This window comes from Austrofundulus limnaeus, unplaced genomic scaffold (assembly GCF_001266775.1).
Source record: "Austrofundulus limnaeus strain Quisiro unplaced genomic scaffold, Austrofundulus_limnaeus-1.0 Scaffold53, whole genome shotgun sequence".
In the NCBI taxonomy this organism is placed as follows: domain Eukaryota; kingdom Metazoa; phylum Chordata; class Actinopteri; order Cyprinodontiformes; family Rivulidae; genus Austrofundulus; species Austrofundulus limnaeus.
Genome location: NW_013952455.1, coordinates 1,270,874 through 1,285,911, shown reverse-complemented (window position 1 = coordinate 1,285,911; position 15,038 = coordinate 1,270,874). Strand labels below are relative to the sequence as shown.

Sequence of the window (15,038 nt, the reverse complement as noted above, 5' to 3'; positions counted from 1 at the left end):
TTTATAAGGTTCTAATAATCTAAAGGCTAAGGGAAATTAAAATAAGCACAAAATATAAGCTTGGGACCCAAGAGATTCATTAATTTTTTTTATACAAGTAAAATAAAACATTTTAAGTTCTTCTGGTCATAATTGTGGATATTTTTCATTTTAGTTTAGACATCACAAGTTTCATGTTAAGAGCACACTGRACATACTGTTGGAAAACAGACGGGAACTGGAAGCAGTTTCACAGCTGTTTTTTAGTTTGGCATGTTCACTGCRGCGTTATCTGTATCAGTGTTTTCTAGGGCAGCACTACAATCACTGTTTTGTACACAGCAGGAAATGCAGTCATCAGACATTCTTTTTTTTTTTTAATAAGACCGTTTCCAAGAATTATAGCCACAGTACACAAATCTATTTGAGATACCAAAGTACAAATAATTTATTATACAAAATGTGTTTCTTTGATTTGCACACAGGGATTTTCCAGTTTGTATTGATTCTTACATCATATTAGCATTCTTCTGGTTTAAAGGAACAGTGAGTAATGTTTAGGCATATCTTTTAGCGGAATTTAAGATCGGAAAAGGAAATATGGAAATATGTTTCGTCTGTCATTGTAGCTATGACAATTTTACGTACCGGTATTACTTTTCGTAACTTTCTAATGAAGTGAATCTTACCACTTGAAATGGCACTGTTTCTAAAGCTGCCATTAGGCATCATGTTTGGGAGAATCAAAGATTTATGACACCTGATTTTTTTTTTTCTGCTTGGCCTTCAGAGGAGTCGGACGCTTTTTGCTCTCACCCGAACCTGTCCCTCTTTTCCTGCTTCGCAGCTTTTTCGCAGCTTTTACAAGCCTTTCTTCTACCTATCATCCGAAAACAAAAGGAACTATGGATTTGGTCAACTGGTCTCTGAACGCAATTGACACTATTTTTTTTCCACATTAAGATTGGAGAGAGGGGAGTGCAGCTGTCCAAGTGGAATGGTGGCGACTGGTCAGGTCACTGGTTCCTGGGGTTGGAACCTGATCTGTTTGGCAGCGCTTTCCATTGAAGACGTGGAAGATTTGTATATATTTGGATTTATGATAACTGGATTCCTGCTGATCGRCTGTGGAGGAGTCCTGGCTTATCGGAAAATGAAAGTGATCCTGACAGCAGTCCAGGCCTGTCAAAAGCTGTCAGGGACCTTGGATGGAGTCTTCCATATTGGAAATGCACAGACTTAGATGCTGGGGGAAATAAGTTGCAAACTGGACGTGATTCTGCTGAGAATCACAGTTCAGTAGCGTGCCCGTGAGGAGTAGGATTACACCTGGGTGAAGTTTCAGACGGAGAGAGAGGCATTGAGGTGATGAAATTCTGAACATTCAGCATTTTTTTCGCCGTTACAGAGATGCAGTTAAGACTGTAAAGCAGCAGTAAACCCAAGGATGCTTGTCCCAAAACAATYATGTTTATCTTTTGGATCCCTGCAGCTGCTGACCTTGGAGCTCRGAAGTTATCAAAACTTCCCTGTATGACATGAGAACAAAGACTTGATCCCCCATTCCCTCCCCCGTATCATCCGTGGGTGGGCCAGTCCGAAGGCCGCGGTGGTGGTATGGTGACAGACAACTGAACTCTGGGAACTGAGGTTGGGTTGATAACAAATGGTTTTGGACTCTGSGGGTCTTTGATTGGTTCCAGCACAGAGTATTGACCTGAAACGTCACCGGCTCCGCTGCATCCCACCCCGTACCATGTGTTTCATCAGCCCCCTCCCCCCAGCACATGCCTCGGTGTTTGAGTAAACATAGGATCAGAGCAGCATCTTTTTTTAACACTGCTTTCCTATTGTTTTCTGTGTTTCCCAAGCTGCAAAAGGTAGCGCGACCCATTGCATAAGATCTGTTCATTCGTTCCCCMATGTTTGTCATGTGTGTCTTTCCCTTAATGGATGTTCTAAACTGCAAATTTTGTTCTGCCTTTCATCTTTGATGTCGTATGTGAATGACAATAAAGCTATTCTGATTCTGACCTGATGGCCACCRTAGAGACTCCGATGTGTTTGGATTGGGTGGGGTGGAATGATTTTTCATTTGGTTGCAATAARGAACCTCAGYCACTAGATGTCGCTGGATTTTGCACACTGTTCCTTTTAAAGGAATGTTTTGTAAACAATGTTGTATGAACACTTTGTTCTGTAGTTTTTCATTTTGACTGACCAAAAGTGAATATCTTCCTTTTTTTTAATCTCTGCTTTTGTTTTTGCGTTCAACAGGAACAAAAGCAATTTATTCTACTTCAATATCATGAAATGTGCCAGCCCCATGGTGCTGCTGGAGTTTCAGTGTCCGACCACACAGGTGGGAACTACATCCGCTCCATCATGATCTTTGCTCTATATTTTTTGTTTTATTTGAGGATGTGATGACTTTTCTTTTTCTGCTTCTTCTTCTTCTTCTTCTTCTTTTTCATGGTCACACAGTTTGTTAGCTGCTGTTCTCTTCCTGAATTTAATGTGACTTTGTCCTTTAAATGTTCATCTTTAGATGTGTGTGCAGAGTTGCCCAGATAGGTTTTTGACGTTAGTCAATGCGTACGCCAACACAAAGGACTTTGACTACTACAAGAATTATTGCAAGGAGGGTGTGACGCAGTCAATGGTGAGCTGCAGTGAGAACATTTTTTTTGTTAGTATCATTCTGTATCCTGTCATTGTGATTGAATTTTTTTTGTACCACAATACAGGGTGTACCCAAAATCCTCCAGTTAGGTCTCTGTCCTGCTATGTTGATACCCAGCAAGCCCTGTGAGTTGAAGTTCTGAAGTATTTGTAAAATATTCAATTTCTTCATATTTCAAGACATTTTATTAGAATTGTGTTGCTTACATCCTGTCTTATAAAGTAGCTGAAAGTGTACCACGTCGTGAAATCAGTATTTGACAGTCATTTTTCTTTGTTGTCTTTCAGTCACCCGAAGGTGCTTTCCAGCTTTAGGCTTAAAAGATGGCAAAGTGACTGTAGGAAACAACACTCAGTTTGACGATGGATCTGGAAACATGAGGGATGCCAAGGATCTTGTAGATGGAGTAAAGTAAGTGGATCTGTCGTCACAAGGAGTAACACTGCTCTGTAACCACTTTCAGACCCTATTTACATGACAGATGGTTTTAAAACATTTCTGCTATGAATGCCCACACGCAGGTTATTTGGTGAGGAAATATTTTGATCGTTAAGCTGTTTCCAACGTGGACATTTCTAAAATTTCAGTTTTGGTGGATCTGTGTAGACAGGAGTTGTATTTTTTTTAGAAACTTATAGCAACGTACAGGTATATTGAGTTACGAGAAAGAAATTTTAAAATGTGTGATTACAACGTACATGTGATTATGTAACATTTGACACCGACAGTAGATAAACACTCAGATGTSTCTCTGTAGAAATGCCACTTTGGTTATTGAAGCTCGTCAGACGATTATGAAAATYTTTGAGGATTTCACTCACTCGTGGTACTGGATCATCCTGTGAGTTTTTAAATCTTCATTATTATGGTTTCTTGTTGTTGTTTGATTTTTCTTTCTTCACTCACACCCTGCTTGCTCTCTCTACTTTCTACAGAGGGTTGGTTATTGCCATGGTCATCAGCTTGCTCTTCATCTTCCTCATGCGTTTCCTGGCTGGCATCATGGTCTGGATCATCATTGCTTTGGTGATAGCTGTGATAGGATACGGTGAGAGCCAAAACCCAATATCTCACTATGGACCTTTTTTTACTTTCTTCTAAATAACTCGATAATCTGGCAGCTTGTTTAGAAGTCAATTCCAAACAGCTGACCAGAGTTGGTTTATTAAATCCTGAACGTGCCCAGYAGAGATGAGTAACACTGTTTGGGTACAAAAGTAAAATGTGAGAAGGCAAGAAGTCGTTCAACTCAAATTGTTACTGTTGACTGGACATGTTTCAGAAATTAGTCTTCAGAAGGAAATGGTCGTCATGACTGAATGCTATCAGCTCTGCCCACACTGTTTCTCATGTRTATCTGAACACAATTACAAACATTTCTGACAGGGTAACATTCACTTAAAAAGAGAGGTAAATGTCATTACTATAGTAGCAAACAAGAAAAGGCTGTAACCACAATTAGACACAATTAGCCCAGAGAGATACCACATTTTTTTATTAACAGTATAATACAACATGCCTAATATAAGGATATGATTTTTTTTCCTGTCAAGATATAAAACTTAAATAAAAAATGTGTTTGTGTAAAACCCAATGAGATTCTTTAAATAAAACTGCATTTTTTACTTTTTCATTTCTTTCAAAATCTTTACAATCTTCTATATAAATAGTCTCTAGTTGGATGCTGAAAAGCACAGGGGTCTCTCCTGTTAAAGTAAATTTGAATGAATGAATGATACTTTATTGATCACATGAAGGGAAATTATAGTTTGGAACAACCTGTTTAAGAGAGGTAAATGTCATCACTATAGTAGCAAACAAGAACATCACAAGTCTGTTGTGATGTAGACAAAACACAACAGACTTGAAGAACAGGTGCCCTGGGTCCAGCAGCCATGCAAGGTGCTACCCTTAAAAGAAAAAAGAAAAAGCCATCATGAGGATAGGTGAGGATGATTTAAAAAAACTCGTACTTTCAAATTTTTCTCCTATGATGTTGTATCCTAGCCCCTTCATTAAAACCTTGTTTTATTTCTCATGTTAAAACTGTTTGTGGGTTTGTTTGGGTGCTTTTAGGTATCTTCCACTGCTACATGGAGTATGCTGCCCTTAAGGGACAAGCAGGTGCTAATGTGACCATCCAGGAACTGGGCTTCCAGACCGACTTCACAGTCTACCTTCAGATCCGACAGACGTGGCTGGCCTTCAGTCAGTACATCTCCCACATCCACATGTTCTTTAGTTGCTGTTAAAATGGGACATTATTATAATCTCTCTCTCTCTCTTCCTGTTGTCTTTCAGTGATTATCCTGGCCATCACAGAGGTCATCATCATCCTACTTCTCATCTTCCTCAGGAAGAGGATTCTCATCGCTATTGCTCTCATTAAAGAGGCCAGCAAGTCAGTATTCACAGCAGAACATTTAAAATATAATAATTAAAAAAACATTAAAAACAGATGTAGAGTACTTGGTCAAAGATTGTTCCAACTTAARAATAATTTCAGTGCGATGATTCTTAACGAAGTAAAATGTTCAGCTAACAAAACAAACTCAAACATATCTGGATAAATGGACATTACATTTTTGATTTGTAACAATCAGTGATTTTTCTTTTCTGCCTCCAGAGCCATTCGATATATGATGTTTTCCCTTATTTACCCACTGGTCACTTTCCTTCTCCTGGCCATCGTCATCGCCTACTGGGCAGTAACTGCTGTGTATCCTTTTATTTTATTATTTTTCTGTTAGTCTATTTAATATTTATTAAAAAGCACAAGTTTGCTCACTTAATATCTTGGGATTTTTTAACCATTGAATTAATTTTTCTTGCAGTATTTTATTTGACAGTATCTTAAAAAGCAACATTTTGAATTGTCTGTAAAGAAATACAGTGAGATCAAGGAAGTTCAAACTTGGCACAGCTCTCATAAGGTCCTGCTCTGTTAGTTCAGTTCAGTCAAGTTGAAGTCTGGACTTTGACCTAAGCATTTATTCTTTTTATTTATTTATTCCAGCCAATTAGTTGTAGTATTTACTTACTTACTTACTTACTTACTTATTTATTTATTTATTTATTTATTTATTTATTTATTTATTTATTTATTTATTTGGAATAGTCTAGTTGCACGAACCACTTATAATCTAGTTTGAGCTGAAAGACAGATGGGCTCACATTTGATTTTAGTAAACTTTGGCTTACAGAGGATTTTACTGCAAGGTGCCCGGGTCCTGTGGCTAAAAACCCTGTCCAAATCATCATTCCTSTCCCACTGTGCTGGACAGTTGGTGGTGTTTTTACCAAACATCGCTCTGTGCATCTTTATTTTTCTCTCATCTTCTAAAGAACACTGTTTCAGAAATCTTATATGTCATTCAGACAAACTTTTGCAAACCTAAATCGGTAAGAGAATTTCTTCAGCAACCCTAAACAAAGCATACTTTTTCAGTCTTTTCTAATTGTCCATTTGTGAACTTTAACATTTAACTCACTAAATGAGTTCTGTGATGGAGATTTTGATTCTTTTCTCAATCTCTCGGAGCATTGCACAATCTTCCTTTAGGGTGACTTTGTCAGGGGAATTCCTTCAATATTTGGTAACCATCTTTTTTCCCCCCTCGTTGTGAACAGTATGTCTTATTGTAGAATAGTGGACTTCCAGTTGTTTGGAAATGACATTTACTAACCCCTTCGTTGTTGACATCTTTTCTTGTCATAAGACAAAAAGGAAATATGAAAACCACTTCACTTAAAAACTTGTAGCATCCAGCAGAAGWCAGCATTTTATATTTCCTTCATCAGACTATTACATTTAACCTTGTATGGTTACTGTCAGGGCAAAGAGCCTGAAGGTCTGCATGCTTTATCACCAGGAATAATTTCCTATGGACTTAAACTTAAAATGCAGTTGTAAGGTCTTCACGATGCATTAGAATTAGGGTTTCATGCAGGATAAAAATGAAATTTTKTACATGCATGAATAYRTACAAAAATTACTCTTTTTGTATGTCCATGTGAGTGTGTTAAAGTGCTTTTTGTCTGGCCTGTCACCTAGTACCARTCTGCTTTGGGAGACCCTACCAGAGGCAGTTTATTGGCAGGCTGGACCGACGCGGCCTGACAGCTGCCTATCACTGTTGTAGAGTTTAGAATAGTTTTAAATTGGAGACATGGATGTTTTTTTTATCCCTCACTGATTCAAAGGAAAATATTTTGGATGCAAAATGAAACTTGATGTCTGGGAATGAAACAGTAATTTTTTGTTTTTGATCTAATTCTTGCCGACCATAAACCTTGACAGATCAGTTTCTTATCAACCTCCAATGAGGCCATCTACAAAATTTTCAACACATCTGCGTGTGAATACTCGAGGCAAAATTGTGATCCAGCTGTAAGTATTTCTTTTTTCTTCATTTAACCTTTTATTTAACCAGGAWGTCCCATTGAGATTAAAAACCTGTTTTTCAAGAGGGACCCGGCCAAGATCTGCAGCAGCAGCAAATACAACAGTCTCTTAAACAAGTCCTGTAGTTTCAGGTTCAAWGCCAAAACTGCAGTAGAGAGGTGGATTTCAGCAGTTGAATTTTCTTCATATCTTGTAAATGATTACAGCTACAAATATAAGCTATGAGCAAGTCATGCTGTAGTGAATCCACAGGTTTGCAAAATTAGCTTTAGTAAAAGGATAGGCCACACAGTACATGTGGAAGGCCAGAGACTCTAACCCAGAAAAAGGTACACTATATTGCCAAATGTATTTGCTCACCTATCCAAATGATTGTGCACCAGTGACAAAGCAAAGTCTATAAATTCATGGATGTCAGAATCTGGTGTGGATGAACTTGACTGRYCTGCACAGAGTCCTGACCTCAACCTGATAGAACACCTTTGGGATGAATTAGAGCAGAGACTGATGGTGGATTCACACCAAACACGTTTTGAGCTGCAGGAGCAGCCAGTTTACATGCAAAGTCTATGGTGGACGCGCCTTTAGGGGTCATGCGGCATGCCACGTACGTTTGGCGCGGTGCGCAAGGAATGCGCGTGCCTGAGGTGCGTTGAAAGCAGCYGACGCCAGAGTTCAAAAATCTGAACTTTCGCCGCTTGATGCGTCTTGACAACCAATCAGAGACTCATTTTTCCACATGACAGTTTCCTGAATGTTGCCCACTAAACCAAAACAGACGGACAGGAGCTCTTTAGCTGAAATTGACAGTCTGCAGTTGGATTTTCTGGCAGGATATATCAGTACCGATGTGGGTCAGCTGCTCAGGACAAAAAAAGTCAGTCAGCTGGCAGCTTCTGGAGTGGCAAAACTAACTGGACAAATCGCCTCTAAATCATCTGAGTTAATTATCTGCTGTGCGCAACGCTCGCTTGCTCTTTAGTAAATAAATCAAAGCCATTTTCTTTATTTTATCTTTATTTCATCCGCTGAGGACAGACCGGGAAAAAACCAAGATGCTCTGCCCTCTTCAGATGCACGTCTGCTCTGTGTCCCGGTCTGAACATAGTGCGTCCAGCTGGAGGCGTTTGGTGCTTTTTTGCTGCTCAAAACATGTTCAGTGTGAACATGGCATGAAAGCCAGGTCTTCTCCAACATCAGTATGTGACCTAACAAATGTGCTTCTGGAAGAATGGTCAAAAATCCCCATAAACACACCTAAAGCTTGTGGACAGCCTTCAGAAGAGTTGAAGCTGTTCTGGCTGCAAAGGGAGGACCAACTTCATATTGAACCCTGTGGATTAGGAATGAGTGAGGCAGGTGAGCCAATACTTTTGGCAGTATAGTGTATGAAAAATCCAAAAAATTGAATCCTTCAGAACAAGTTCATACAAAACCTTTTTAAATAAAATGTTTAGAAACTCATTAAAAATTTTGGTTCAAACAGCTTATTAAAAGAAAGACAAAGCAGACGAGACACCAAACAACAGACATGCTGCCATCTTGGAAAACATTTACATTACTACAGGTTGCAAAACATGTTTTTACTGGAGGCAACTTTTCAAAGTATCATTTTATTTTTTGCTCTCATGAATCATTTAATATTTAATTTTATTAATAAATGTATTGTTTGTTTTTTCCTGACTTCAGAACTACTCAACAAGTTCCATGAAAACACAGTGTCCTGACTCGCAGTGTCTTTTTGCCTTCTACGGTGGAGAAACGGTTTACCACAAATACCTGATCGGCCTGCAGTTCTACAACGTCTTCCTCCTCTTCTGGTGTGCCAACTTCGTTATCGGTCTGGGACAGATGACCTTAGCTGGGGCTTTTGCCTCGTACTACTGGGCCTTTTCCAAACCAAAGGATATACCCAAATCCCCCGTATTTTCTTCCATGGGGAGAGCTCTCAGGTGTGTAGTTTCTTGCTGATTATTGTCGATTTGTCATTTGATGGAGTTGTTTTTATACTTTTCAGACTTACTTGTACTCTATTTAAGGTACCACACAGGAAGTCTGGCGTTTGGCTCTTTAATCCTCGCAATCGTTCAGGTTATCAGGGTTCTTCTGGAGTATTTGGACCACAAACTGAAAGGTCTCGTGCTTTCTGTATTAATGGAGTTTTGTAGATTAATAACACGTCTTAATACTTAAAATAAAATAAACTATTGTCGTCTGTTATATATATATATTTTATCCACAGGAGCCCAAAACAAGTTTGCAAAATTCCTGTTGTGCTGTCTGAAGTGCTGCTTCTGGTGTCTGGAGAAATGTATCAAGTTCCTGAACAGAAACGCCTACATCATGGTGAGAAGGGAATACAAAGCAAGCTGTTTAAAAAGCAGGCCTTCAAAGTTTAAGTYATCTCAAAACCTAAAGTCTACAATCTGTTTAACTAAAGTGGACTATTGTTTTTTTTTTATTTTACAATTCTGAAAATGATTAGGTGCTCTGTCAGATGAAGTATCAAGAAATATAACAAATTGTCAAACACACAAATTTGGTGACATTGCAAATGTTAATTGTTTTAGTTGTATTTACATTTGTGAAAATGGATATTAAAATGATATTTGTTTCCATATTGAGATGGGGCTTTGTGAAAAAGTTCTGAATTATTAATCTTATGWTGTTTATGGTTCTTTGAATGACCTCATTCTGGAGGAATAGTTTAATTTCAACAGGACAGATGAGCTAATGATTAGTCTGAGTGGGACTATGACCCAAACAGATTTGCTGTGTTCTCCATCAATTCTGCATTAATGTATTTATTCGCGTATAATACGAGAAATTAACCCCAAAAATCATCCATAAAGTGGTGGTGGTATACATGGTGGTAAATATTGACAGATTTTTTTAAATGTACAACCACAATAACCTTTAATATTCTCATATACTGTATTACTAAAATATTCCCCCTCCCTCCAGTTGTAAGTTGTGTAGCTGTTTACTCACCGGAATCAGGATAATTTTTTTTTTCTTGTTAACTGTGAAAATGTAAAATAGAGTTGGACTTTAGTTTCATGTTCTGATTAATCCATCTTAATAATTTACCAACCRGCTTCTGCTCTGGTCTGGGAGTGAATTTTTTTTTCAATGACRCCGAACGAGAAACTTCCGCTGCACATCCTCTGCGGCTCTGCAGCAAAACGCTCCTGCACAAGTGCGTCTCCCAAACTTTTCCACCACCAGAGGGCGCACCGCAAAGGCTGAAAAATCCTGAAGTTAGTCTGAAATGAGTGATGGCTCACAACATGATTTAGATTTTTAAAATTCTTTTAAAGCTAAATAAATGATAGTATTATACCACTATAAAAGTTTTAACATGGAGCTACTTTAAGATGAAAGCCATTCTCCTTGGTCCAAGTTATTTTTGGACTAGCTYTTAGCTCATCAGTCCTGTCAGACTTGAACTCTTTTTTTTTCAAACTGAGACGATTTAAAAAGCCATCTGCAACATGTAAGATGGCAATTAACTCTTCAACACCTCACACTGAAAAAAAATCCTTTTAATAACACCAGAACATTTAATAAAAAAATGACATGGTGTTATCAGGCTCAACTCAAAATGTTTAAATTAATGAAGGTTTCCTTTAACCATAATCTGGTTATGTGCAGAGAAGTTGGATAATCTGTTCAGATAAGATCCACCTTATTGACACTGAACTCTGATTTGTTTATAATTTAAATTAAATTCTATAAAATAGATTTGTCTAAAATTTAATTTATATCTCCTTGTTGGACCTCTCTCTGGTGTTACTRTTAACTGTTATGGATGTAATTTGTRTGTTTGACCTCTAGATTGCGATTTATGGCAAAAACTTTTGCACTTCTGCCAAAGATGCCTTCCTCCTCCTCCTGAGGAATGTTGTCAGGTGATTTACTAATTTGAATCTGAACTGTTGTTTTATTGTTATGCATTTTCCAGACTAATATGAACTTTTTATTTTTTCCACTCAGGGTTGTGGTGGTAGACAAAGTGACAGATTTTCTCTTGTTTTTGGGAAAACTTCTCGTCGTTGGGCTTGTTGGTCAGTATGTTTCATTCATGTTTGATGCTCAGAAATGTAAATTAAACAAACAGCCTTTCTTGTGAAAACTAAATATATAATTATATAATATGTGTGAGGCTTGACTTTATTTGTTGCTGTGATTGTAATTTGAAGTTATTTTGAAGTATCAATTAATTCAGTATAAATCACCAGTATAATAGATCTGCACCAGCTTTAGACTTTAATGTACTTTGTGCAGTATAACTGAAGTGACCATTTTATCTCCTTGGACAGGGGTCTTTGCTTTCTTCTTCTTCTCTGGAAGAGTCCAGGCTTTTCAGAATACAGCTCCTAATCTGCACTACTACTGGGTACCCATCCTGGTGAGGATGAAATGACTTTTAATCATTTTTCTCGGGTCAGATTGTGTTTGTTTTGTTTTATAATTTTGGTTTTGTTCCTGACTTCCAGACTGTGGTGATWGGCTCATATCTCATCGCTCATGGATTCTTCAGTGTCTATTCAATGTGTGTGGACACACTGTTCCTCTGTTTCTGTAAGTTGTTCAATCCTCTGGTTGTTGTTTTTTTTTTTTTAAGATCCATACAGTTTTCAGTAAGTGGTACCTTGTAAACAAAATTTATAAATCGTGATGTGTCAATGAAAAGCTGCAAAAAAAAAGCCTTGATCTTCTAACTTTGCTCTTGGTTTTGGGCTGTCACTAATTCTTAATTGCTTCATTTTATAAAAAAGGTTTTCCACAAAGACATTTCTGCTTTGTTTCAACATAACAGTCTGCTAATTGTAACTCTTACCTGAAAGTTGGGGTTGCTTGTTGATGRACTTTAACTTTTAAACTCTGCATTGTCTGTCGGGAGCTTTTGCTTGCTTGTGGTTTGACTTTCTTTTCTTTTTGTCTCTTCCTTTTTTTTTCTTTTCTCACTTCCCACAAACCAACACCTTCCATTTCCCTTCTTTGTGCCTCTTCACTTTTTAATCCTAATCCTCTGTTCAAACCATTAACACATGCGCGCACACACACACACATTAAGGTGAAGACCTGGAACGCAACGATGGTTCAGCTGCTCGGCCTTATTACATGACGCCGAGTCTTCGTGAGATTCTGTGGAAGGATAAGACGGAGAGTCTGTCTTCACAGCAGCAGCTTGATGAGGACACCCAGCTGAAACAAGAGCCTCAGGAGGACACAGCTTAGAGACCAGGACTTAGAGACACAACATTTACAAACAGTTTTCAGCTGTTTGCAATCCTCAGAGGAARGAGCTGGAGTTCAGTTACCCAGTAGGACGTTAACACAGCTCCAAAACACCAAGCCTTAAAGTGGCACAAATGTAATGTTCAGTTTCAGGAAATCCAATTCTTTGAGTTGTAAACTGATATTATATGGTTTCCCTTCATCATGTGACTCTAATGGAAATACTAAATCCTTCAATTTCTTTGGTCTGGGGGTCATTGGAAATGTTAGGAATAAATACCACTCTTTTTAATGACCTTAATTTAGAGAAATAAATTATTTCTGACCAGATTAATGAGCCAACGACAACTCTGAGTGGAGCCTAGAGCCTAAACTGAACTGCTGCTATCTTAAAATAACTCAATATTTAAAAACAAATAGTGGATTCTAACTCTATAACACTATTCTAACACTGTGTAATAAAACAAAACCATTATCGGTTGCGCATTTTGCTGTTATTCTGGCAGAAATATAATRCATACTGTGCCAGAAGTGCTACAGCTAGCTGCTGCTGTCCCTGTTGGTTGGTACAGATAACTACAAATATCTATGCAAATAACTGTAATGAAGTTGATGACATTAAGGTTCGGTTTTATTTAGTGGTAGTTGCATCATTATGACCTTTTTGATATGAGGTTTTTAAGCAGCACTTTGGTCCTGGGCTAACAAAGATTAGCCATTAGCTTGTCAGTCCGGTCAGGGGAAAAAAAAACTTATCAGTTGTTTAGCTATTTCTTTAAATTCAATGCTGAAAATTTCAAACTTGCTTAACTGGTTTATTGAGAACACTTCTGTAGTGTGGTGTTTCATCTTAATATGACTAAGTTAGAAGTAGTTTACTTTAGATGTAGATTATTTTGTTCTCATGTGATTTCCCTGAATTCAAATAGACACCATATTAGACCATCTTTATTAAACTAAAAGCTTTAATTCGTTTAACCACAGCTTTTCGTTTTATTATAGATGGTCAACTACAGATAAAACTTAGCAACACTTTTAGCGTGTGCTTATCTGCGTTTTCCTCCAACTGTTTGTAAAGTTTTTACACTAGTTGGCTGATCGCTCACTGTTGGCATAAAGTGGATGGTCAGCTGAACTCATGTCTTGGCATAGGAATCATGGAATGAGGTAAAGTTTCTCTTCATAGCTAAATATTTTAAATAAAACTGACAACACTGTACTTTGTAAGTTCAGGCAAGCATCTGGACACTGCATGAATGACTTGTGTCTCCTAACTTCTGCCTCTTTAACATCTCGTCTCTTCCAGTAAAACTTGAACCCCGTCTTGTGCCTTTTTTACAGCTGATTTCAGAACCACTTGGGCCATTAGTTGGGAGTTTTGCGCAGTAAAGCACTTTAATTTTCACACTAAGCCATGTCAAATTTTAGTCTGTACAAGTGAACTGGGATTTAAACTTTTTTTTAGGATTTATATTTTGTATCTCTCTATAATAGATTTGTGCTTAGTCACTTGTACCGAGTCTAAGACAATAAAAACAAACTTGAAATCAAAGCTTTGTTCAGATTTGTCTGAATTATTGATAAGTTRCCTTTTTTTTAACCAAACTAAGTTTTGTCTGTATAAAATTTTCCTTTCACAACTATAGATGGTGAAGTTTTGACTATGATGTTTGTATTGAGCACAGTGACTTTACTACGTGTACTTAATGCATTTTCTTTTTTTAAATCTTCTTCCAGTGGAGGACTTGGAGAGGAACGACGGCAGCGCTGAGAAGCCCTACCTGATGTCAGAGAACCTCCGTAAAATCCTCAATAAGAAGAACAAGACRGACCCGGCTCAGTAAAACTCCATTTTGTTATTTTTCGCTGTTTAGAGGTGGTGCTTTTGGCTAAACCTGACTGAGGGGATAAACGCTGTCAGTCACCTGCAGAATAGTTTTTTTTACATGTCCTGCCAGGATCTTTCAGATTTTAAACATTTTATGTTCTCTATTATGAAGTTCAACATGTTTTAAAAAACTTATTTTATTTTTTTTAATTGAAGAAGCAACATACTTTAAGCATTTTTTAAATCAGCTTATATAACTGATGTACATATTTAAAATAGCTTTAAAATACGGTTTTGGGGATTTTTTATTCTTTTGCTTGTGTTTTATGTTAAGATACGTGTGACAGTGTAGTTGACTTTTTTTTAGAGGGATATATCAACTTTTATCAGCAACCGTACAGTATGTAAATGTACAACATTGTATTCATTGTACAGGACTATTTGAGGGTTTTCTGTATTTATGGAATTGAGATATTTTCAAATAAAAATGTTTTCATATAATTTTTTGTTTTCAGTCTTTTAATGTGTTTTTTCCCCAACTCAGTCCCCACAGAAGAGAAGTAGACAAAATTTGTAATACTCTTGCGGAATTAGCATGGCAAGAGAAGTATTTATTGTACATACAACTCACCGCATATGGGCAGTATACTGTATGACCCTCTAACACATTCTCATGTCGGACTCGTTACATATAGACGCTTGTCCCCTGCGCGTCCGTCTTTGCCGACTGCGGCATTTCCGAGTTTGCGTGACGTATGAGGTTAACATGAGGAATCAGGATTAAAGGTTAACTTTAGGGTCTGTGGTTAACATGAGGTTAGGGGTTACTGGTTAACTTTAGTCTGTGGTTAACATGAGGTTAGGGGTTACTGGTTAACTTTAGTCTGTGGTTAACATGA

The 15,038-nt window shown here is 37.6% G+C and overlaps 1 protein-coding gene and 1 long non-coding RNA gene across 4 annotated transcripts in view; both read left to right on the top strand.

Moving 5' to 3' along the window:
* LOC106517828 (choline transporter-like protein 2) overlaps window positions 1-14,319 on the top strand; it is a 28,469-nt gene extending 14,150 nt beyond the window's left edge. For 2 of the 3 annotated variants that reach the window (XM_014008853.1, XM_014008851.1), the window contains exons 5-22: window positions 2,257-2,341; window positions 2,528-2,641; window positions 2,727-2,787; window positions 2,950-3,073; window positions 3,420-3,503; window positions 3,598-3,710; window positions 4,739-4,870; window positions 4,964-5,063; window positions 5,289-5,381; window positions 6,968-7,052; window positions 8,757-9,019; window positions 9,107-9,201; window positions 9,310-9,413; window positions 10,905-10,978; window positions 11,064-11,134; window positions 11,390-11,478; window positions 11,567-11,651; window positions 12,148-13,863. In XM_014008853.1, coding sequence (XP_013864307.1) covers window positions 2,257-2,341; window positions 2,528-2,641; window positions 2,727-2,787; window positions 2,950-3,073; window positions 3,420-3,503; window positions 3,598-3,710; window positions 4,739-4,870; window positions 4,964-5,063; window positions 5,289-5,381; window positions 6,968-7,052; window positions 8,757-9,019; window positions 9,107-9,201; window positions 9,310-9,413; window positions 10,905-10,978; window positions 11,064-11,134; window positions 11,390-11,478; window positions 11,567-11,651; window positions 12,148-12,311 — 1,936 coding nt within the window. In that variant the 3' untranslated portion in view covers window positions 12,312-13,863. Of the gene's footprint in view, window positions 1-2,256; window positions 2,342-2,527; window positions 2,642-2,726; window positions 2,788-2,949; window positions 3,074-3,419; window positions 3,504-3,597; window positions 3,711-4,738; window positions 4,871-4,963; window positions 5,064-5,288; window positions 5,382-6,967; window positions 7,053-8,756; window positions 9,020-9,106; window positions 9,202-9,309; window positions 9,414-10,904; window positions 10,979-11,063; window positions 11,135-11,389; window positions 11,479-11,566; window positions 11,652-12,147; window positions 13,864-14,048 lie in introns of those variants that run through there. The other variant, XM_014008854.1, reaches the window with a different exon arrangement.
* A 110-nt stretch (window positions 14,320-14,429) lies between these two features.
* LOC106517827 (uncharacterized) overlaps window positions 14,430-15,038 on the top strand; it is a 1,460-nt gene continuing 851 nt past the window's right edge. Inside the window, exon 1 of the long non-coding RNA XR_001310254.1 lies at window positions 14,430-14,955. This is a non-coding gene — a long non-coding RNA (uncharacterized LOC106517827). The remainder of the gene's footprint in view (window positions 14,956-15,038) is intronic.